The sequence below is a fragment of the Rhinoraja longicauda genome, chromosome 34, assembly GCF_053455715.1.
Source record: "Rhinoraja longicauda isolate Sanriku21f chromosome 34, sRhiLon1.1, whole genome shotgun sequence".
Lineage (NCBI taxonomy): Eukaryota > Metazoa > Chordata > Chondrichthyes > Rajiformes > Arhynchobatidae > Rhinoraja > Rhinoraja longicauda.
This window is the reverse complement of record NC_135986.1, coordinates 21,563,404-21,586,857: the sequence shown is the minus strand read 5'-3', so window position 1 is coordinate 21,586,857 and position 23,454 is coordinate 21,563,404. Positions and strand designations below refer to the sequence as shown.

The following is a 23,454-nucleotide window of genomic DNA, read 5'->3' as shown; positions in this document are numbered from 1 at the left end:
CGTACAGGCTCGAAGGGCCGAATGGCCTACTCCTGCACCTATTTTCTATGTTTCTATGTTCCGCCATTCAATCATGGCTGATCTATTTTCCCCTCTCAACACATGATCCTCCCACATTTCCGTCACCTACAACGGGACCCCCACCACTGGCCACATCTTCCAATCCCCTCCCCTTTCTGCGTTCCGCAGAGACCGTTCCCTCCGTAACTCCCTGGTCCACTCGTCCCTTCCCACCCAAACCGCCCCCTCCCCGGGCACTTTCCCCTGCAACCGCACGAGATGCAACACCTGTCCCTTTACCTCCCCCCTCGACTCCATCCAAGGCCCCAAGCAGTCTTTCCAGGTGAGGCAGAGGTTCACCTGCACCTCCTCCAACCTCATCTACTGTATCCTCTGTTCCAGATGTGGACTCTTGTACATCGGCGATACCAAGTGCAGGCTAAGGTTAGGGTTAGGCTCGGCGATCGTTTCGCTGAACACCTCCGCTCAGAGCAGTGCTGAACTACTATCTACCTCTTTGGAGACCCTCGGACTATCCTTGATCGGACTTTGCTGGCTTTACCTTGCACTGAACGTTATTCCCTTATCATGTGTCTGCCTGTACACTGTAAACGACTGGATTGTAATCACGTATTGTCTTTCCGCTGGCTGGTTGGCGCGACACAAAAGCCTTTCACTGCACACGTGGCAATAAACTGAACTGAACTCGGTGGGCCGAAGGGCCTGTTTCCGCGCTGTATCTCGAAACTAAACTGAAGGAGGGTCTCGACCCGAAACGTCGCCCATTCCTTCTCTCCTGAGATGCTGCCTGACCCGCTGAGTTACTCCAGCATTTTGTGAATAAGCAAAACTAGCAGTCGGTGTGTTTCTCGGCCATGGTTCCCACCTGCAGGGAACTGGAAATACCACTTTGCTCTGTGTTGGTATCTGTTTGGGCTCTCTCAGATCTGTGAATATGTCAAACAGTGATACGATCTACAACAGTTTCTGTCAGACGGCGGTGAATCTGTGGAATTCTTTGCCACAGAAGGCCGTGGAGGCCAAGTCAGTGGTTATTTTTAAGGCTGAGGCAGATAGATTAGACAATAGACAATAGACAATAGGTGCAGGAGGAGGCCATTCGGCCCCTCGAGCCAGCACCGCCATTCAATGTGATCATGGCTGATCATTCTCAATCAGTACCCCGTTCCTGCCTTCTCCCCATACCCCCTGACTCCGCTATCCTTAAGAGCTCTATCTAGCTCTCTCTTGAATGCATTCAGAGAATTGGCCTCCACTGCCTTCTGAGGCAGAGAATTCCACAGATTCACAAACTCTCTGACTGAATACATCAGTCTCCTCATCTCCGTTCTAAATGGCCTACCCCTTATTCTTAAACGGTGGCCCCTGGTTCTGGACTCCTCCAACATTGGGAACATGTTTCCCTCCTCCAACATGTCCAATCCCTTAATAATCTTATACGTTTCGATAAGATCTCCTCTCATCCATCTAAATTCCAGTGAATACAAGCTTAGTCACTCCAGTATTTCAACATATGACAGTCCCGCCATTCCGGGAATTAACCTGGCAAACCTACGCTGCACGCCCTCAATGGCAAGAATATCCTTTCTCAAATTTGGAGACCAAAACTGCACACAGTACTCCAGGTGCGGTCTCACTAGGGCCCTGTACAACTGCAGAAGGACCTCTTTGCTCCTATACTCAACTCCTCTTGTTATGAAGGCCAACACTCCATTGGCCTTTTGATTAGTAGATTCTTGATTAGTTCGCGTGTCAGGGGTTATGGGGAGAAGGCAGGAGAATGGGGTCAGGAGGGAGAGACAGATCAGCCAGGATTGAATGGCGGAGTAGACTGGATGGGCCGAATGGCCTAATTCTGGTCCTATCCCTTATGACCTTGTGAACAGCTGCCACCAGCCGTGGATACACTAAAGTTACACGCGTTCCTTTGAATAGGAGCGTTCTAATTAACCCCCAAAAAACATATATACGTACTGTGTATAAAGGAACTGCAGATGCTGGTTTATACCGAAGATAGACACAAAATGGTGGAGTAACTCAACGGGTCAGGCAGCATCTCTGGAGAGAAGGAATGGGTGACGTTTCGGGTCGAGACCCTTCTTCAGACCGACCCGAAACGTCACCCATTCCTTCTCTCTCGAGATGCTGCCTGACCTGCTGAGTTACTTTGGCAATTTGTCGATTTAAACCAGCATCTGCAGTTTCTTTTCCCCCCTACAATGTTTTGGTCTCCTAATCTGAGGACAGACATTCTTGCCATAGAGGGAGTACAGAGAAGGTTCACCAGATTGATTCCTGGGATGGCAGGACTTTCATATGAAGAAAGACTGGATAGACTCGGCTTGTACTCGCTGGAATTTAGAAGATTGAGGGGGGATCTTATAGAAACGTACAAAATTCTTAAGGGGTTGGACAGGCAGGATGCGGGAAGATTGTTCCCGATGTTGGGGAAGTCCAGAACAAGGGGGTCACAGTTTAAGGATAAGGGGGAAGTCTTTGAGGACCGAGATGAGAACGTTTTTTTTCACACAGAGAGTGGTGAATCTGTGGAATTCTCTGCCACGGAAGGTAGTTGAGGCCAGTTCATTGGCTATATTTAAGAGGGAGTTAGATGTGGCCCTTGTGGCTAAAGGGATCAGGGGGTATGGAGAGAAGGCAGGTACGGGATACTGAGTTGGATGATCAGCCATGATCATATTGAATGGCGGTGCGTACAGGCTCGAAGGGCCGAATGGCCTACTCCTGCACCTATTTTCTATGTTTCTATCACAATGAATGGCGGTGCAGGCTCGAAGGGCCGAATGGCCTACTCCTGCACCTACTTTCTATGTTTCTCAGTGAGCCCTGGTGTGGAAGGCAGACCGGCAAAATCATTGTAAGACAAGTTAGTTCTGTTGACTCAACAGCGCCACCTATTGAGATGGCTGAATGGCTGAGACATTGAACACGAGGGCAGGGAGGTTGTCCTCGAACGTTACCAAGTCTCAGCTGGAATGCTGGATATTCAGTGCAGTAGGAATGAGAGGGGATTACAGAGGAGAGTTATGAGGATAGACACAAAATGCCGGAGTAACAGGCTGCACTTCTGGTGAAAAGGAACGGGTGATAACGGGTTAGAACTGAGATGAGGAAAAAAATAATTCAGTCAGAGAGTTGTGAATCTGTGGAATTCTCTGCCTCAGAAGGCAGTGGAGGCCAATTCTCTGAATGCATTCAAGAGAGAGCTGGATAGAGCTCTTAAGGATAGCGGAGTCAGGGGGTATGGGGAGAAGGCAGGTACGGGGTACTGATTGAGAATGATCAGCCATGATCACATTGAATGTCAAGTCAAGTCAAGTCAAATTTATTTGTCACATACACATACACGATGTGCAGTGAAATGAAAGTGGCAATGCCTGCGGGTTGTGCAAAAAATGGCGGTGCGTACAGGCTCGAAGGGCCGAATGGCCTCCTCCTGCACCTGTTGTCTATTGTCTATTGTCTATTCTATCTGGCTCGAAGGGCCGAATGGCCTCCTCCTGCACCTATTGTCTATTGTTGCTTTTCCTCGGTACGACTGTGCTTTTGTTGTTGTTCTTCTTCTTCCAGACGAGCGGGAGGCAGTGCAGAAGAAGACCTTCACAAAATGGGTGAACTCGCACTTGGCCAGAGTAACCTGTCGGATCACGGACCTCTACACCGACCTGCGGGACGGCCGCATGCTGATCCGGCTGCTCGAGGTGCTGTCGGGCGAACAGCTGGTCAGTACAGAACCCCGCAGAGTCACACGGAGAGAGATGCCGTGCGAAAACACGCCCTTCGGCCCAACCCCCCCCCGCGCGCCGGCCAACAATGTCCCAGCTCCCCGTTCGCCCCACCTGCCTGGCCCGTACCCCTCCAAAAAACATAGGAAATAGGTGCGGGAGTAGGCCATTCGGCCCCTCGAGCCAGCGCCGCCACTCGAAGATCATCCAAAATCATGGCTGATCACCCAAAATCGGTACCCCGTTCCTGCTTTCTCCCCGTCTCACTTGATTCCGTTAGCCCCAAGAGCCACGTCTACTCCTTTAGAAGGATGAGAGGGGATCTTATCGAAACATATAAGATTATTAAGGGATTTATTCACAAAATGCTGGAGTAACTCAGCAGGTCAGGCAGCATCTCGGGAGAGAAGGAATGGGTGACGTTTCGGGTCGAGACCCTTCTTCAGATTATTAAGGGGTTGGACACATTAGAGGCAGGAAACATGTTCCCAATGTTGGGGGAGTCCAGAACCAGAGGCAACACACAGTTTAAGAATAAGGGGTAGGCCATTTAAGACGGAGATGAGGAAAAACCTTTTTCAGTCAGAGAGTTGTGAATCTGTGGAATTTTCTGCCTCAGAGGGCAGTGGAGGCCGATTCTCTGAATGCATTCAAGAGAGAGCTGGATAGAGCTCTTAAGGATAGCGGAGTCAGGGGGTATGGGGAGAAAGCAGGAACGGGGTACTGATTGAGAATGATCAGCCATGATCACATTGAATGGCGGTGCTGGCTCGAAGGGATGAATGGCCTCCTCCTGCACCTATTGTCTATTGTCTATTGTGACTCTCTCGTGAAAACATCCGGTGAATCGGCCTCCGCTGCCTTCTGTGGCAGAGAAGTCCACAGATTCACAACTCTCTGGGTGACAAGGCGTTCTATCCTTGTACCTGTCCCCGACTATTTTCTTAAACAATGCTATCGCAAAATGCCGGAGTAACTCAGCGGGTTAGGCAGCGTCTCTGGAGAGAAGGAATGGGTGGCGTTTCGGGTCGAGACCCTTCAGACCCCTCCATCTTCTTAAAGAGCCTCAACTACCTCCTCCGGCAGCTCGTTCCATACACCCACCACCCACTGTGTGAAGAAAGTTACCCCTCGGATTCCTGTTAAGTCTTTTCTTTTTTCTTTTTTTTAAATTTTATTTTTGAAAAGCATATGTACAGATAGAAATAAAAGACAAATTTGTTACAAAGTTCTTACATAGCTTCAATTTTTAAATTTTTAAAGAGAGAAAAAAGAAAAAATAAAGAAGAAAGAAAAAATAAACTATAAACTATTGGGAAGAGTGGGAAAAAAAAAAAGGCATAACTGTAAAAATTAAAGGGGGTAGATCCGGGAGACAATAACCATAGTTGTACATCCAACCCCTAAACTCAAGTTTCAACTTTTAATTTAAAATTTTTATTTTAGTCCTGTGTCAAACCCATTTACTTTTCTAAAAATTCAATAAATGGAGACCATATTTTAAAAAATAAATCAGGTTTGTCAATTAAGGCAAATCTTATTTTTTCCAAATGCAGGGTCTCTGTCATTTCCGCAGTCCACATTTTAATTGTGGGGGTTATTGGCTTTTTCCAAAATTTAAGTATTAATTTTTTCGCAGTTATTAAACTGTAATCAAGAAAATGTACCTGACTTGTTGTAAAGTTTGTAGTATGTTCTGATAATCCTAATATAATTCATTTTGGATCCATATCCAATTGGTTATCGATAACTTTAGAAACTATTTTAAAAATCTCCAACCAGAAATTTTGCATTTTTATGCAAGTTACGAAAATATGAGTTAAATTAGCTTCTTGAAATTGACATTTATCACAAATAGGAGAGATACTAGGAAAAATCCTATTTAATTTCGTCTTCGAATAATGTAATCTATGTATTATTTTAAATTGTATTAAGGAATGTCTAGTATTTAATGAACATTGGTGTATATGTTGTAAACTTTCATCCCATATATCTTGAGTCCTGTTAAGTCTTTTCCCCTTCACCTTGAACCCGTGTCCTCTTGTCCTCGATTCCCTACTCTGGGGAAGAGACTCTGTGCGTCCACCCGATCTATTCCTCTCGTGATTTTGTACACCTCTGTAAGATCTCCCCTCATCCTCCTGCGCTCCATGGAATAGAGTCCCAGCCCGCTCAACATCTCCCTGTAGCTCACACCCTCTAGTCCTGGCAACACCCTCGTAAATCTTCTCTGAACCCTTTCAACCTCTCGGCTCCCTGGCCTCTGGCTCACGGTTTAAGAATAAGGGGTTAGGCCGTTTAGGACTGAGATGAGGAAAAACTCAAAGCCGCCCAGAGAGTTGAGAATCTGTGGATTTCTCTGCCACAGAATGCAGCGGAGGCCGATTCACCGGATGTTTTCACGAGAGAGTTACGTTGATGTAGCTCTTGGGGCTAACGGAATCAAGTGAGACGGGGAGAAAGCAGGAACGGGGTACTGATTTTGGGTGATCAGCCATGATTTTGGATGATCATCGAGTGGCCGTGCTGGCTCGAGGGGCCGAATGGCCTACTCCCGCACCTGTTTTCTATGTTTCAGTAAGGTCATAAGTGATAGGCGTGGAATTAGGCCGTTCGGCCCCATCATGTCTACTCTGGTCATTCAATCGTGGCCGATCTATCTCTCCCTCCTGACCCCATTCTCCGGCCTTCTCCCCGTAACCTCTGACACCCGCACTAATCAAGAATCTTATGGGGTTGGAATAATATAATTAAGGGCGGCACGGTGGCGCAGCGGTAGAGCTACTGCAATCGATCAGGTTCGATCCTGACAATGGGCCCTTATCTGCTCGGAGTTTGTACGTTCTCCCCGTGACCCGCGTGGGTTTTCTCCGAGATCATCGGTTTTCTCCCACTCTCCAAAGACGTGCAGGTCTTCAAAGTTCAAAGAAGGGTCCTGACTGGAAACGAGCCCTGGACAATAGACAATAGACAATAGAAAATAGGTGCAGGAGAAGGCCATTCGGCCCTTCGAGCCTGTACGCACCGCCATTCAATGTGATCATGGCTGATCATTCTCAATCAGTACCCCGTTCCTGCCTTCTCCCCATACCCCCTGACTCCGCTATCCTTAAGAGCTCTAACTAGCTCTCTCTTGAATGCATTCAGAGAATTGGCCTCCACTGCCCTCTGAGGCAGAGAATTCCACAGATTCACAACTCTCTGACTAAAAACGTTTTTCCTCATCTCAGTTCTAAATGGCCTACCCCTTATTCTTAAACTGTGGCCCCTGGTTCTGGACTCCCCCAACATTGGGAACATGTTTCCTGCCTCTAACGTGTCCCACCCCTTAATAATTTTATACGTTTCGATAAGATCCCCTCTCATCCTTCTAAATTCCAGTGCATACAAGCCTAGCCACTCCAGTCTATTGTCTGTTGTCTATTGTCTGTTGTCTGTTGTCTATTGTCTGTTGTCTATTGTCTGTTGTCTATTGTCTGTTGTCTGTTGTCTATTGTCTGTTGTCTGTTGTCTGTTGTCTATTGTCTGTTGTCTATTGTCTGTTGTCTGTTGTCTGTTGTCTATTGTCTGTTGTCTATTGTCTATTGTCTGTTTATTGTCTGTTGTCTGTTGTCTGTTGTCTGTTGTCTGTTGTCTGTTGTCTATTGTCTGTTGTCTATTGTCTGTTGTCTGTTGTCTATTGTCTGTTGTCTGTTGTCTGTTGTCTGTTGTCTGTTGTCTATTGTCTGTTGTCTGTTGTCTGTTGTCTGTTGTCTATTGTCTGTTGTCTATTGTCTATTGTCTGTTGTCTGTTGTCTGTTGTCTGTTGTCTATTGTCTGTTGTCTGTAACTGCAGTTCCTTCCTGCGCGCGCCTATAGTAAATATTAACTCCAAGACCTTTGTCTCTGATTCCAGCCCAAGCCCACCAAAGGCCGGATGCGGATTCACTGCTTGGAGAACGTGGACAAGGCCTTGCAGTTCTTGAAGGAGCAGAAGGTGCATCTAGAGAACATGGGATCCCACGACATTGTGGACGGCAACCATCGCCTCACCCTCGGCCTGATCTGGACCATCATCCTCCGATTCCAGGTACCGCCAGATCTCCCGGTTGCCAAACACTTTAAATCCCCCCCGATCCCATTCCCACGCTGACCTTTCTGTCCGAGGCCTCCTCCATTGTCAGAGTGAGGCCCAGCTAGGTTTGCCAACTGTCCCATATTAGCCGGGGCATCCCGTATTTTGGGCTAAATGGTTTGTCCCTTAGAGGACCGCCCTTGTCATGTGTTAGGTCCGGACGGTGCTGTAGGCCCGGGGGGCGATGTAGGCCCGGACACTGTAGGCCCGGGGGGGCGATGTAGGCCCGGACACTGTAGGCCCGGACACTGCATGCCTGGACACTGTAGGCCCGGACACTGCAGGCCCGGACACTGTAGGCCCGGACACTGCAGGCCCGGGGGGCGATGTAGGCCCGGGCACTGTAGGCCCGGTCACTGCAGGCCCGGGGGGGCGATGTAGGCCCGGGCACTGTAGGCCCGGACACTGCAGGCCCGGACACTGCAGGCCCGGACACTGCAGGCCCGGACACTGCAGGCCCGGACACTGCAGGCCCGGACACTGCAGGCCCGGACACTGTAGGCCCGGTCACTGTAGGCCCGGACACTGTAGGCCCAGTCACTGTAGGCCTGGACACTGTAGCCCGGGGACCGCTGTAGTCCCGGACAGTGTAGGCCCGGGCGCCGCCTAACGGAGGTTGCGTAGCAATCCGCCTCCCGGCCCGGGCGGCCGCAATTGGTGGAGAGGGAGCACGTGGCCGCTGGCTGGATGTGGGGTGGTGACGTCACCCTTAGATTCCTATTAAAGTGTCTCCCATTCACCCTGAACCTTTGTCCTCTGGCCCTCGATTCCCCTACTCTGGGCAAGAGACTCTGTACATCTACCCGATCTATTCCTCTCATAATTTTGTACACCTCTATAAGATCACCCCTCATCCTCCTGCGCTCCAAGGAATAGAGACCCAGCCTGCTCAACCTCTCCCTGTAGCTCACACCCTCTAGTCCTGGCAACATCCACGTCAAATGTTCCCCTCATTTTCTGTTTTTACTTCAGAATTATAGCAATTTAAGTTGACTTCCAGTAGTTTACATCTGCCTCAATCTGTAGGACGTAAATGCTTCCTTTTGTCATAAGGCCATATGGAATAAGAGCAGAATTAGGCCATTCGGTCCATCGAGTCCACTCCGCCATTTAATCATGGCTGACCTATCTCTCCCTCCTAACCCCATTCTCCTGCCTTCTCCCCACAACCCCTGACACCCGCACTAATCAAGAATCTATCTACCTCTGCCTTAAAAATATCCACTGACTTGGCCTCCGCGGCCTTCTGTGGCAAAGAATTCCACAGATTCACCGCCCTCTGACTAAAGAAATTCCTCCTCATTTCCTTTCCTGAAAGAATGTCCTTTAATTCTGTTATTTATTCACAAAATGCTGGAGTAACTCAGCAGGTCAGGCAGCATCTCAGGAGAGAAGGAATGGGTGATGTTTCGGGTCGAGACCCTTCTTCAGACTGATGTCAGGGGGGGCGGGACAAAGGAAGGATATAGGTGGAGACAGGAAGATAGAGGGAGATCTGGGAAGGAGGAGGGGAAGAGAGGGACAGAGGAACTATCTAAAGTTGGAGAAGTCGATGTTCATACCGCTGGGCTGCAAGCTGCCCAGGCGAAATATGAGGTGCTGTTCCTCCAATTTCCAGTGGGCCTCACTATGGCACTGGAGGAGGCCCATGACAGAAAGGTCAGACTGGGAGTGGGAGGGGGAGTTGAAGTGCTGAGCCACCGGGAGATCAGTTTGGTCAATCCTTTAATTCTGGGTAGACACAAAATGCTGGAGTAACTCAGCAGGTCAGGCAGCATCTCAGGAGAGAAGGAATGGGTGACGTTTCGGGTCGAGACCCTTCTTCAGACTGATTCTGGGGCTTTGATCCTTTAATTCTGAGGCTGTGCCCTCTGGTCCTAGACTCTCCCACTAGTGGAAACATCCTCTCCACACCCACTCTGTCCAAGCCTTTCACTAACCTTTTCAGCCAGAGAGTTGTGAATCTCTGGAACTCTCTGCCTCAGAAGGCAGTGGAGGCCAATTCTCTGAATGCATTCAAGAGAGAGCTAGGTAGAGCTCTTAAGGATAGCGGAGTCAGGGGGTATGGGGAGAAGGCAGGAACGGGGTACTGATTGAGAATGATCAGCCATGATCACATTGAATGGCGGTGCTGGCTCGAAGGGCCGAATTGTCCACTGCTACTCCACCGAATAGCGGCACGGTGGCGCAGTGGTAGAGTTGCCGCCCTACAGCGAATGCAGCGCCGGAGACTCAGGTTCGATCCTGACTACGGGCGCCGTCTGTACGGAGTTTGTACGTTCTCCCCGTGACCTGCGTGGGTTTTCTCCGAGATCTTCGCTTTCCTCCCACACTCCAAAGACGTGCAGGTTTGTAGGTTAATTGACTGGGTAATATGTAAAAATTGTCCCTAGTGGGTGTAGGATAGTGTTAGTGTGCGGGAATCGCTGGGCGGCGCGGACCCGGTGGGCCGAAAGGGCCTGTTTCCACGCTGCATCTCTAAATCTAAATCCTGCGTCTATTGTCTATTGTCTACTGTCTTGACTATTCTGGTGTTCTGTTCTTTCACTCGCCTTGTAGACTTGTGTTGAGCTCACTCGTGTTTGTTATGCTCGTGCAGATCCAGGATATCAGTGTGGAAACGGAGGACAACAAAGAAAAGAAATCTGCCAAGGACGCTCTGCTGCTCTGGTGCCAAATGAAAACCGCTGGGTAAGCACAGGGGATTCTGGGGCGCAGCCTCACCGCGCCGGAGCTCCCGGGTGCGGCCCCGACCACGGGCGCTTGCCCGTACGGAGTTTGCACGTTCTCCCCGTGACCTGCGCGGGTTTTCTCCGAGATCTTCGGGTGTCCTCCCGCACTCCAAAGACGTGCGGGTTTGTGGGTCGATTGGCCCGGTAAATGGTACAAAATTGTCCCCTAGTGCGCGCAGGATAGTGTTAGCGTGCGGGGATCGCTGGGCGGCGCGGACCCGGTGGGCCGAAGGGCCCTGTTTCCGCGCTGTATCTCTAAAACGAAAACTAAAAGCTCGGCCCACCGAGTCCGCGCCGACCAGCAATCCCCCACACGTGAGCAAGTTCCTACTCTAGGGACGATTTACACATGTACAATTAGCCTACACGCCTGCACGTCTTTGGAGCGTGGGAGGAAACCGAAGGTCTCGGAGAAAACCCACGCAGGTCACGGGGAGAACGTACAAACTCCGTACAGACGGCGCCCGTAGTCGGGGTTGAACGCGCGTCTCCGGCGCTGCATTCGCTGGAAGGCGGCAACTCTACCGCCGTGCCGCTCTTCTCTTACTGTTTGTTCTCAGTTGGCGCTTGTGTGCCTTGGTTCCGGAACAACTCAGCTGCTCTCTCCGGAGCTTGCGACCGTTTGCCGAGGGGTCGACTTTGCGGAGAGCTCCAACCGCGGGAACCGCGGGGGCTTCCCACTCCTCTCTCCCTCCCTCCTCCCCTCCCACCTCCCTCCCTCCCTCCCCTCCCCTCCCCCCCTTCCCCTCCCCCTCCCACTCCATCCTCCCCCTCCCTTCCCCCTCCCACTCCTCCCCCCTCCCTTCCCCCTTCCTCCTCCCCTCCCCCTGCACTCCCCTCCACACCCCTCCCCCCTTTCCCTCCCCCCACTCCACCCCACTCAACCCCTCCCACTCCTCCCCTCGCCTCCCCTCCCACTCTTCTCTCCCCCTCCCACTCCTCCCTCCCATCTCCCCTCCCCAACCCCTCTCCTCCCCTCCCCTCCTCCCCCCCTTCCCTCCCCCCACTCCACCCCCCCTTATCCTCCTCCCCTCGCCTCCCCTCCCACTCCTCTCTCCCCCTCCCACTCCTCCCTCCCTCCTCCCCTCCCTTCCCCCTCCCCTACCTCCCTCCCTCCTCCCCTACCTCCCTCCCTCCTCCCCTCCCCCCTGCACTCCCCTCCACACCCCTCCCCCCTTTCCCTCCCCCCTCCACCCCACTCAACCCCTCCCACTCCTCCCTCCCTCCTCCTCATCCCCCCTCCACACCCCTCCCCCTCCCCTTCCCCTCCCCTCCCCTTCACCTCCCCCCCCTTCCATCCCCCCATATCCTCCCTCCCTCCCCCCACTCTCCCTAGGAGATACATTCAAACTTTAAAATGTGAATAACTTTAAAAATATAATGCCGATTTCAATGAAACTTCTTCCATTAGCACCAAAGGGACGACGGTGAGTAAGGTGGGGCTAAAATTGTCGCGCTATCGTGTACCGTTTTGGCTGTAGTTCAGGAACAAACAAACAAACAAACAAACAAACGAGAGTTTTAGCATATAGATGGCTGTATGGTGACTCAAACTTCACCGTGCCTTAATTGGTACGTGTGAGGATCAATTGTTCTTGAAACCTTGAAATCTTGGTTTGCAGGTACCCGAATGTTAATGTTCACAACTTCACCACAAGCTGGAGGGATGGACTGGCCTTCAATGCGATTGTCCACAAACACAGGTACGTCTTGTCAGCACTTTGGTGCACCCTTCATCGCGCGCTCTCAAAAACGTGACAAAACAGGGACGCAATGCTGAGGGCGTGTCGCACTTAGGCGATTTTTTCAGACGACTGCCGGCGACCGTCAAAGTCGTAGCGGATCGCCGAGATTTTCTTTCACCCTACGACAATGACCACGACAATGACCACGGCAATGACCACGACAATGACCACGACAATGACCACCACAATGACCACGACAATGACCACCACAATGACCACCACAATGACCACGACAATGACCACGACAATGACCACGACAATGACCACGACAATGACCACCACAATGACCACGACAATGACCACGACAATGACCACGACAATGACTACCACAATGACCACGACAATGACCACCACAATGACCACGACAATGACCACGACAATGACCACGACAATGACCACGACAACGACCACGACAACGACCACGACAATGACCACGACTATGACCACGACAATGACCACGACAATGACCACGACAATGACCACGACAATGACCACGACAATGACCACGACAATGACCACGACAATGACCACGACAACGCCGAGCCAGGTCGAGACACAAGTTACTTTTTTTGTGAAACTAGCACCTGGAATTTAGAAGACTGAGGGGGGATCTTATCGAACCGTATAAGATTATTATGGGTTTGGACAAGGATTATTACAAGGATTGTAAGATAGTTTATTGTTTGTCTTGTACTATGGTGGTGGGTTCTGTTTTGGTTTTATTGTATTGTATATATTGTTTTCAAAAAGTCAATAGAATGTTGGCCTTCATAACAAGAGGAGTTGAGTATAGGAGCAAAGAGGTCCTTCTGCAGTTGTACAGGGCCCTAGTGAGACCGCACCTGGAGTACTGTGTGCAGTTTTGGTCTCCAAATTTGTGGAAGGATATTCTTGCTATTGAGGGCGTGCAGCGTAGGTTCACTAGGTTAATTCCCAGAATGGCGGGACTATCATATGTTGAAAGACTGGAGCGACTGGGCTTGTATACACTGGAATTTAGAAGGATGAGAGGGGATCTTATCGAAACGTATAAGATTATTAAGGGGTTGGACACGTCAGAGGCAGGAAACATGTTCCCAATGTTGGGGGAGTCCAGAACCAGGGGCCACACAGTTTAAGAATAAGGGGTAGGCCATTTAGAACGGAGATGAGGAAAAACTTTTCCAGTTGTGAATCTGTGGAATTCTCTGCCTCAGAAGGCAGTGGAGGCCAATTCTTTGAATGCATTCAAGAGAGAGTTAGATAGAGCTCTTAAGGATAGCGGAGTCAGGGGGTATGGGGAGAAGGCAGGAACGGGGTACTGATTGAGAATGATCAGCCATGATCGCATTGAATGGCGGTGCTGGCTCGAAGGGCCGAATGGCCTCCTCCTGCACCTATTGTCTATTGACTGTCAAAGTCGTAGCAGATCGCCGAAATTTTCTTTTCCCCTACGACAATGACCACGACAATGACCACGACAATGACCACGACAATGACCACGACAACGCCGAGTCAGGTCGACACAAGTTACTTCTTTTGTGAAACTAGCACCTGGCTAAGAGATTACACCGTCTTCGGAAACATCGCAAAATCCCCCGCGCTTACCTGACCGTCAAACAGTCGCCTCCAATCTACCCGTCAAATGTCCTGACGGTAAATAAATTGGTTGAACAAAACTATCTTCTGGTGTCTTCAAACGCCTTTTCTTAATTCGATATTACGTGCTTCTAAACGCATCTGCGACAACCTAGCAAACCTGGGGACAGCGCGCGACAGACAGCGCCCGCAATAAGCTGCGATACCTGGCCACAAGCCAGCTGACCGCCGAGAAATTTCTAGCAGGAATTTCTTTCCGCGTCGCTCCGAAAACCGCTACGATTCATTGAAGGCTCCTCGCGATCGTGCCCGCGACACCCCGGCGAATGTTCGGCGGCAGCCTAGTCGCCGGCAGTCGCCTTAAAACCGCCTAAGTGGGACAGGCACTCAAAGCGCTGGTCAGGCCGCATTTGGAGTATTGTGAGCAGTTGTGGGCCCCGTATCTGAGGAAGGACGTGCTGGCTCTGGAGAGGGTCCAGAGGAGGTTCACGAGAACGATCCCAGGAGTGAGTGGGTTAACTAACGTACGATGAGCGTCCGTCGGCACTAGGGGCCTGTGCTCGCTGGAGTTTAGAAGGATGAGGGGGGGTGGGGACCTCATTGAAACGTACAGAATAGTGAGCGGCCTGGATATAGTGGATGTGGAGAGGGATGTTTCCACTAGTGGGAGAGTCTAGGATCAGAGGGCACAGCCTCAGAATTAAAGGACGTTCCTTTAGGATTGAGAGTGATCAGCCATGATCGCATTGAATGGCGGTGCTGGCTCGAAGGGCTGAATGGCCTACTCCTGCACCTATTGTCTATTGAAGGAGATGAGGAGGAATTTCTTGAGTCAGAGGGCGGTGAACCTGTGGAATTCTTTGCCACAGAAGGCTGTGGAGGCCAAGTCAGTGGATATTTTTACTGCAGAGATAGATTTAGGACCTCATTGAAACGTCATTGAAGAACAGCGAAAGGCCTGGATAGAGTGGATGTGGAGAGAGGATGTTTCCTCAGTGGATATTTTTGCGGCAGAGATAGATAGATTCTTGATTAGTGCGGGTGTCAGGGGTTATGGGGAGACTAGGGTTGGGAGGGAGAGATAGATCGGCCATGATTGAATGGCGCGGCAGACTTGATGGGCCGAATGGCCTAATTCTACTATTCCTCATGACCTTACGACTGAGAGTCAGGGAAACGAGAGATATGGACGGTGATTTGGAGAGAGATAGAACAAATGAATGAAAGATTGGCAAAAAAGTAACAACGATAAAGGTAACAGGCCATTGTGAGCTGTGGCCTAGGTGAAAATGAGTTTCAGACAATGGAACTCAACAAGATGACTTTGAAGAAGGTGGAGGGAGGGAAGGAGAGAGGGGGGGATGCAAAGGTTTTACTTGAAGTTACAGAAATCAAATATTCACAACGCGCGGGCGGGATCGTAAGCTGCCCAAGCGAAATATGAGGTGTTGTTCCGTATGTTATTGAAATTGATTTTTCTTCCTTATTCAGGTCCGATCTGATTGATTTCGACAAACTAAAGAAGTCAAACGCCCACTACAACTTGCAGAATGCTTTCAACGTGGCCGAACAGCAACTGGGCCTCACCAAACTGCTTGACCCTGAAGGTACGACGTCACTTGCTTAAGGACAAACGCTAAACTCTTTATAGAGTTTGTTGGTCGCACGTTTAATCTCCTGGAAATGTGGAACAGCAGTAGGGTTGCCATCTGTCCCGTATTAGCCGGGACATCACGTATTTTGCCCTTGTCCCATATTAGGCCCGGGGGGGGCGCTGTAGGCCAGGACGCTGTAGGCCCGGACGCTGTAGACCCAGGCTCTGTAGGCCTGGACACTGTAGGCCAGGAGGCTGTAGGCCTGGACACTGTAGGCCCGGACGCTGTAGGCCCAGGCTCTGTAGGCCTGGACACTGTAGGCCCGGACACTGTAGGCCAGGAGGCTGTAGGCCCAGGCTCTGTAGGCCAGGACGCTGTAGGCCCAGACGCTGTAGGCCCGGACACTGTAGGCTCGGACACTGTAGGTCCAGACACTGTAGGCCCGGACGCTGTAGGCCTGAACACTGTAGGCCCAGACACCGTATCCCCGGACACTAGGCCCGGTCACTGTAGCTCGGACGCTGCAGGCCTGAACACTGTAGGCCCGGACGCTGTAGGCCCGGACGCTGTAGGCCCGGACGCTGTAGGCCCGGACACTGTAGGCCCAGACACCGTATCCCCGGACACTAGGCCCGGTCACTGTAGCCCGGACGCTGTAGGCCTGAACACTGTAGGCCCGGACGCTGTAGGCCCGGACGCTGTAGGCCCGGACGCTGTAGGCACGGACACTGTAGGCCCGGACACCGTATCCCCGGACACTAGGCCCGGTCACTGTAGCCCGGACGCTGTAGGCCCGGACACTGTAGGCCCGGACACTGTAGGCCCGGACGCTGTAGGCCCGGACGCTGTAGGCCCAGACACCGTATCCCCGGACACTAGGCCTGGTCACTGTAGCCCGGACGCTGTAGCCCTGGACACTGTAGGCCCGGACACTGTAGGCCCAGACGCTGTAGGCCCGGACGCTGTAGGCCCGGACACTGTAGGTCCAGACACTGTAGGCCCGGACACTGTAGGCCCAGACACTGTAGGCCCAGACACTGTAGGCCCGGACGCTGTAGGCACGGACACTGTAGACCCGGACGCTATAGGTCCTGATAGTGGAGGCCCGGGCGCCGCCTAATGGAGGTTGCTTAGCAACCAGCCTCCCGGCCCGGGCGGCCACCATTGGTGGAGCGGGGGCACGTGGCCGCTGGGTGATGTCACGTGGGGCGCGGGGCGGTGACGTCACTTTGTCCCTTATTTGGGAGTGAGATAGTTGGCACCCCTAAACAACAGTGCATTAGTTCTCCGAATGGTTCTGGCCCCATAGCTCTGAGATTCCCTCTCTGGGAAGGCACGGAGGCGCAGCGGTAGAGTTGCTGGGTTCGATTCTGACCACGGGACTGACATATGATGTCAGAATGGATCGACTGGGCTTATATTCACTGGAATTTAGAAGGATGAGAGGGGATCTTATTGAAACATATAAAATTATTTAGGGATCTGACAGGCTAGATGCAGGAAAACTGTTCCCGATGTTGGGGGAGTCCAGAACCAGGGGCCACAGTTGAAGAATAAGGGGTCGGCCATTTTGAACGGAGATGAGGAAAAACCTTTTCACCCAGAGAGTTGTGAATCTGTGGAATTCTCTGCCTCAGAAGGCAGCGGAGGCCGATTCATTGGATGTTTTCAAGAGAGAGCTGGACAGAGCTCTTCGGGCTGACGGAATCAGGGGATATGGGGAGAAAGCAGGAACGGGGTACTGATTGTGGACGATCAGACGTGATCATGTTGAATGGCGGTGCTGGCTCGGAGGGCCGAACGGCCTCCTCCTGCACCTGTTCTCTGTGTTTCATGTTGCGGTGAAGTGCAGTATTTGCTGGTCTCATTCTGGCCTCTTCCATCCCTTGTTCCAGACGTCAGCGTGGACCAGCCTGACGAGAAATCTATCATCACTTACGTTGCCACGTACTATCATTACTTCTCCAAGATGAAGGCACTGGCCGTGGAAGGGAAGCGCATTGGAAAGGTGAGGGAATCCATCTTGCCAAAGGCCTTGCAAGATGGCCGAGCCAAGGGTGGTGTGAGAGAGGGGAATTTTCCGGGAACTCTGGGCGTTGTGGAGTGGGGGTGGGGGGATGGAATGCATCGTGGACAAGGGGCGTTAAGAGTCGCTGCCTTACAGCGAATGCAGCGCCGGAGACCCGGGTTCGATCCCGACTACGGGCGCTGTCCGTACGGAGTTTGTACGTTCTCCCCGTGACCTGCGCGGGTTTTCTCCGAGATCTTCGGTTTCCTCCCGCGCTCCAAAGGCGTACAGGTTTGTCGGTCAATCGGCTTGGTATAAAATGTAAAAACTGTCCCTAGTGTGTCAGTGCGCGGGGATCGCTGGTCGGCGCGGACACGGTGGGCCGAAAGGGCCTGTTTCCGCGCTGTATCTCTGAACAAGGATTGTAAGATAGTTGTATAACAGTTTATTGTTGTCTTGTACTATGGTGGTGGGTTCTGTTTTGGTTTTATTGTATTGTATATATTGTTTTCAAAAAGTCAATGGAATGTTGGCCTTCATAACAAGAGGAGTTAGGTATAGGAGCAAAGAGGTCCTTCTGCAGTTGTACAGGGCCCTAGTGAGACCGCACCTGGAGTACTGTGTGCAGTTTTGGTCTCCAAATTTGAGGAAGGATATTCTTGCTATTGAGGGCGTGCAGCGTAGGTTTACTAGGTTAATTCCCGGAATGGCGGGACTGCCATATGTTGAAAGACTGGACCGACTAGGCTTGTATACACTGGAATTTAGAAGGATGAGAGGAGATCTTATCGAAACGTATAAGATTATTAAGGGGTTGGACACGTCAGAGGCAGGAAACATGTTCCCAATGTTGGGGGAGTCCAGAACAAGGGGCCACAGTTTAAGAATAAGGAGTAGGCCATTTAGAACTGAGATGAGGAAAAACATTTTCAGTCAGAGAGTTGTGAATCTGTGGAATTCTCTGCCTCAGAAGGCAGTGGAGGCCAATTCTCTGAATGCATTCAAGAGAGAGCTGGATAGAGCTCTTAAGGATAGCGGAGTCAGGGGGTATGGGGAGAAGGCAGGAACGGGGTACTGATTGAGAATGATCAGCCATGATCACATTGAATGGCGGTGCTGGCTCGAAGGGCCGAATGGCCTCCTCCTGCACCTATTGTCTATTGTCTATTGTTTTAATAGTTGAATAAATATGTTTGATAATAAATTTAAAAAAAAGTTCGCAACATTTTATATGGCAATAGTTAACTCTTAAAAATAATCTTTCCTCTTTGGCTACGCATTTGCCCCGTGTGGCCTCCTCCTGAATCCTCTCGCTGTCTGTGTTACCGTTTCCCCTGGTGCCGATATTCTACTCCGCTAGACGCCGATCGATGATGGCGATCAAAAATGGCGGAGTCATTTGGCGGGACGGGCAGCATCTCTGGAGAGAAGGAACGGGCGACGTTTCGGGTTGAGCCCCTTCACTTTAGGCTCTCTTCCGAAGAGCTGAAACGTCGCCTGTTCCTTCTCTCCACAGATGCTGCCCGTCCCGCCGAGTTACTCCGGCATCTTGTGTCTTTTCTTCGGTGCCAAACCAGCATCTGCAGTTCCTCCCTACACACTGATCAATGAGCTGTTTTGGGAAAGAGGCATCTTAATTGATCCTCTTTCTGCACGCGCTTGCTAACTAACCTCGTTCGAAAACTTGCTTTGGCAAGGGTGGCGGGGTGGCGCAGCGGTAGAGTCGCTGCCTCACGGCGCCAGAGACCCGGGTTCGATCCCGACCACGGGCGCTTGCCTGTACGGAGTTTGTACGTTCTCCCCGTGACCCGCGTGGGTTTTCTCCAAGCTCTTCGGTTTCCTCCCACTCTCCAAAGACGCACAGATTTGTCGGCTAATTGGCTTCGGTAAGACTGTAAATTGTCCCTGGTGTGTGTGTGTGTAGGATAGTGTAAGTCTGCGGGGGTCGCTGGTCGGCGCGAATCTGGAGGGCCGAAGGGCCTGTTTCCGTGCTGTATCACAAACCTAAACTAAACTAAACTCGCTGTCCACCGAGTCCGCCATTTTGCAAGAGGCGCCATTTTGTTACTCCGGCGTTTTGTGTCTTAATTGGCTTCTGTAAATTATCCCTGGAGCGCGTGTACGATCGCGCTAGTAGGGATCGCTGGTCGGCGCCGACTCGGTGGGCCGAAGGGCCTGTTTCCGCGCCGTAAATCTAAAGTAAAGTTTTAGGTTAGTTTGGAGATACAGCGCGGAAACTAGACAATAGACAATAGGTGCAGGAGGAGGCCATTCGGCCCTTCGATCCAGCACCACCATTCACTGTGATCAGGGCTGATTATTCTCAATCAGTACCCCGTTCCTGCCTTCTCCCCATACCCCCTGACTCCGCTATCCTTAGGAGCTCTATCTAGCTCTCTCTTGAAAGCATTCAGAGAATTGGCCTCCACTGCCTTCTGAGGCAGAGAACTCCACAGATTCACAACTCCCTGACTGAAAACAGGCCCTTCTGAAGTCTAAAGTAAAGTTTTAGTCTAGTTTGGAGATACAGCGCGGAAACAGGCCCTTCGGCCCACCGGGTCCGCGCCGACCAGCGATCCCCGCACATCTGCAGTTCCTTCCTCCACTAACTATCTTTCTGTCTGTGTGGCAGGTGTTGGACTATGCCATCGAAGCGGACAACATGATCGACAAGTACGAGACTCTGGCCTCCGACCTCCTGCAGTGGATAGAGTTTACCATCATCACGCTGAACGACCGCAAGCTGGCCAACTCCCTGAACGGGGTTCAGAACCAGCTCCAGGCATTTAACACCTACCGCACTGTGGAGAAACCGCCCAAGTAAGCAAACTGGAGCTAGGGTTGCCAAGTGTCCCGTATTAGCCGGGACATCCCGTATATTGGGCTACATTGGTTTGCCCGTACGGGACCGCCCTTGTCCCGTATTAGGCCCGGGGCGCACTGTAGGCCCCGGACACTGTAGGCCCGGGGGCCGCTGTAGGCCCGGACACTGTAGGCCCGGGGGCCACTGTAGGTCCGGACAGTGTAGCCCAGGGGCTGCTGTGGGCCCGGACACTGTAGGCCCGGTGGCTGCTGTAGGCCCGGACACTGTAGGCCCGGACAGTTTAAGCCCAGGGGCCGCTGTAGGCCCGGACACTGTAGGCCCGGACAGTGTAGGCCCGGACAGTGTAAGCCCAGGGGCCGCTGTAGGCCCGGACACTGTAGGCCCGGACAGTGTAGGCCCGGCGGCCGCTGTAGGCCCGGACACTGCAGGCCCGGAAGGTTGCATAGCAACCCGCCTCCCGGATGAATTTAAAAGAGAGTTAGATAGAGCTCTAGAGACTAGCGGAATTAAGGGATATGGGGAGAAGGCAGGCACAGGTAACAGATTGTGGATGATCAGCCACGATCACAATGAATGATGGTGTTGGCTCGAAGGGCCGAATGGCCTCCTCCTGCACCTATTTTCTATGTTTTGTATGTTTCTTTCATCATATGACAGTCCCGCCATCCCGGGGATTAACCTGGTGAACCTACGCTGCACTCCCTCAACAGCAAGGATGTCATTCCTCAAATTGTGATTTCTCCTGCACCTATTTTCTATGTTTCTAGTGCGCGGGTCCACAACGCAGCCGAGCGCAGGCGAGTGGGACTAGTGTAGCTGGGACATCAATGGCTGGTGGGGTGGCTCAATAGACAAAAGGTGCAGGAGGAGGCCATTCGGCTTTTCGAGCCAGCACCGCCATTCACCGTGATCATGGCTGATCATTCTCAATCAGTACCCCGTTCCTGCCCTCTCCCCATACCCCCTGACTCCGCTATCCTTAAGAGCTCTATCTAGCTCTCTCTTGAAAGCATCCAGAGAATTGGCCTCCACTGCCTTCTGAGGCAGAGAATTCCACAGATTCACAACTCCATGACTGAAAAAGTTCTTCCTCATCTCCGTTCTAAATGGCCTACCCCTTATTCTTAAACTGTGTGGCCCCTGGTTCTGGACTCCCCCAACATTGGGGAACATGTTTCCTGCCTCTAACGTGTCCAACCCCTTAATAATCTCATACGTTTCGATAAGATCCCCTCTCATCCTTCTAAATTAAGCCTAGTCGCTCCAGTCTTTCAACATATGACATTCCGGGGATTAACCTGGTGAACCTACGCTGCACACCCTCAATAGCAAGAATGTCCTTCCTCAAATTTGGAGACCAAGACTGCACACAGTACTCCAGGTGCGGTCTCACTAGGGCCACGTACAACTGCAGAAGGACCTCTTTGCTCCTAACTTAATAGACAATAGACAATAGGTGCAGGAGTAGGCCATTCGGCCTTGCGAGCCAGCACCGCCATTCAATGTGATCATGGCTGACTCAGTGGGCCGATACGCTGCTTCTCTGAAAAACGAAGCGTGATTTCTTCTGCTGTGCCACGGAAATGGCGGTTAAACGGGACTCTTGTCGTGCTTGGCTTGGCAGGTTTATCGAGAAGGGCAATCTCGAGGTGCTGCTGTTCACCATACAAAGCAAAATGCGGGCCAACAATCAGAAAGTCTACATTCCCCGGGAGGGCAAACTCATATCGGACATCAACAAGGTGAGAAGCCGGCGCCTATTCTTACTGACAATTGAAGCACGTTTCATAAAGTCGTGCGGGAAATCCAGATAGCTTGATTTTGATCTTTTTAAGTCATGGAGTTGTAGTGTGCGCGTGTGTGCGCGTGAGTGTGTGTGAGAGTGCGCGTATGTATGTGTGCGCGTGTGTATGTGTGTGCGCGTGCGAATGCGTGTGTGTGTATGTGTGTGTACGTGCGTGCGTTTGAGTGTGCGTGCGAATGCGTGTGTGTATGTGCGTGCGTGCGTGCGTTTGAGTGTGTATGTGTGCGTGCATATGTGTGTGCGTGCGTGTGAGTGTGTGCGCGTATGTATGTGTGCGCGTGTGTATGTGTGCGTGCTTGCGTGCGTGCATGTGTGTGTATGTGCGTGCGTGTGTGCGTGTGAGTGTGTGTGAGCGTGTGTGAGTGTAGATATATATATATATATATATATATAAGAAAATAACTGCAGATGCTGGTACAAATCGAAGGTATTTATTCACAAAATGCTATATATATATATATATACACAAAATGCTGGAGTAACTCAGCAGGTCAGGCAGCATCTCGGGAGAGAAGGAATGGGTGACGTTTCGGGTCGAGACCCTTCTTCAGACTGAAGAAGGGTCTCGACCCGAAACGTCACCCATTCCTTCTCTCCTGAGATGCTGCCTGACCCGCTGAGTTACTCCAGCATTTTGTGTATATATATATATATATATATATATACATACACACACACTGAACTTTTTCTCTCTCTCGTTTATTATATCGTTTACAGTGTATTATGTTGACATTTTCTGTTGTGTTGCTGCAAGTGCACACGCCACAATAAAACACTGTCCACTCTTACCGTGGGGTGGGCCGGGGTAAGCCGATGGGCCAAAATGGCGGTCGGTGCCGTGTGGGCCCGGCGGTTTGACGTTCCGTGTTACCTCCTCCTCCTCAGGCCTGGGAGCGACTGGAGAAGGCGGAGCACGAGAGGGAGTTAGCCCTGCGCATGGAGCTGATCCGCCAGGAGAAGCTGGAGCAGCTGGCTCACCGCTTCGACCGCAAGGCGGCCATGAGGGAGACCTGGCTGAGCGAAAACCAGCGGCTCGTCTCCCAGGTGAGCCCAAACCCGACGCACCGCGGACGACAATCGGCACAAGGCGGCATCTCCGGAGAGAAGGAGCGAATTGAATTAGAAACATAGAAACGTAGAACATAGGTGCGGGAGGAGGCCATTCGGCCCTTCGATCCTGCACCGCCATTCAATAGACAATAGACGCAGGAGGAGGCCATTCGGCCCTTCGATCCTGCACCGCCATTCAATTCTAGCCTTAGAGGAAGTACAGAGAGAAGGTTCACCAGA

General features: G+C 51.5%; 1 protein-coding gene across 2 annotated transcripts in view; it reads left to right on the top strand.

Moving 5' to 3' along the window:
• LOC144609400 (spectrin beta chain, non-erythrocytic 1-like) overlaps window positions 1-23,454 on the top strand; it is a 157,244-nt gene that overhangs the window by 67,000 nt on the left and 66,790 nt on the right. For both annotated transcript variants that reach the window (XM_078427866.1, XM_078427865.1), the window contains exons 2-10: window positions 3,610-3,761; window positions 7,660-7,833; window positions 10,478-10,569; window positions 12,233-12,313; window positions 15,425-15,540; window positions 17,424-17,536; window positions 20,169-20,356; window positions 21,985-22,102; window positions 23,050-23,208. In XM_078427866.1, coding sequence (XP_078283992.1) covers window positions 3,610-3,761; window positions 7,660-7,833; window positions 10,478-10,569; window positions 12,233-12,313; window positions 15,425-15,540; window positions 17,424-17,536; window positions 20,169-20,356; window positions 21,985-22,102; window positions 23,050-23,208 — 1,193 coding nt within the window. The remainder of the gene's footprint in view (window positions 1-3,609; window positions 3,762-7,659; window positions 7,834-10,477; window positions 10,570-12,232; window positions 12,314-15,424; window positions 15,541-17,423; window positions 17,537-20,168; window positions 20,357-21,984; window positions 22,103-23,049; window positions 23,209-23,454) is intronic.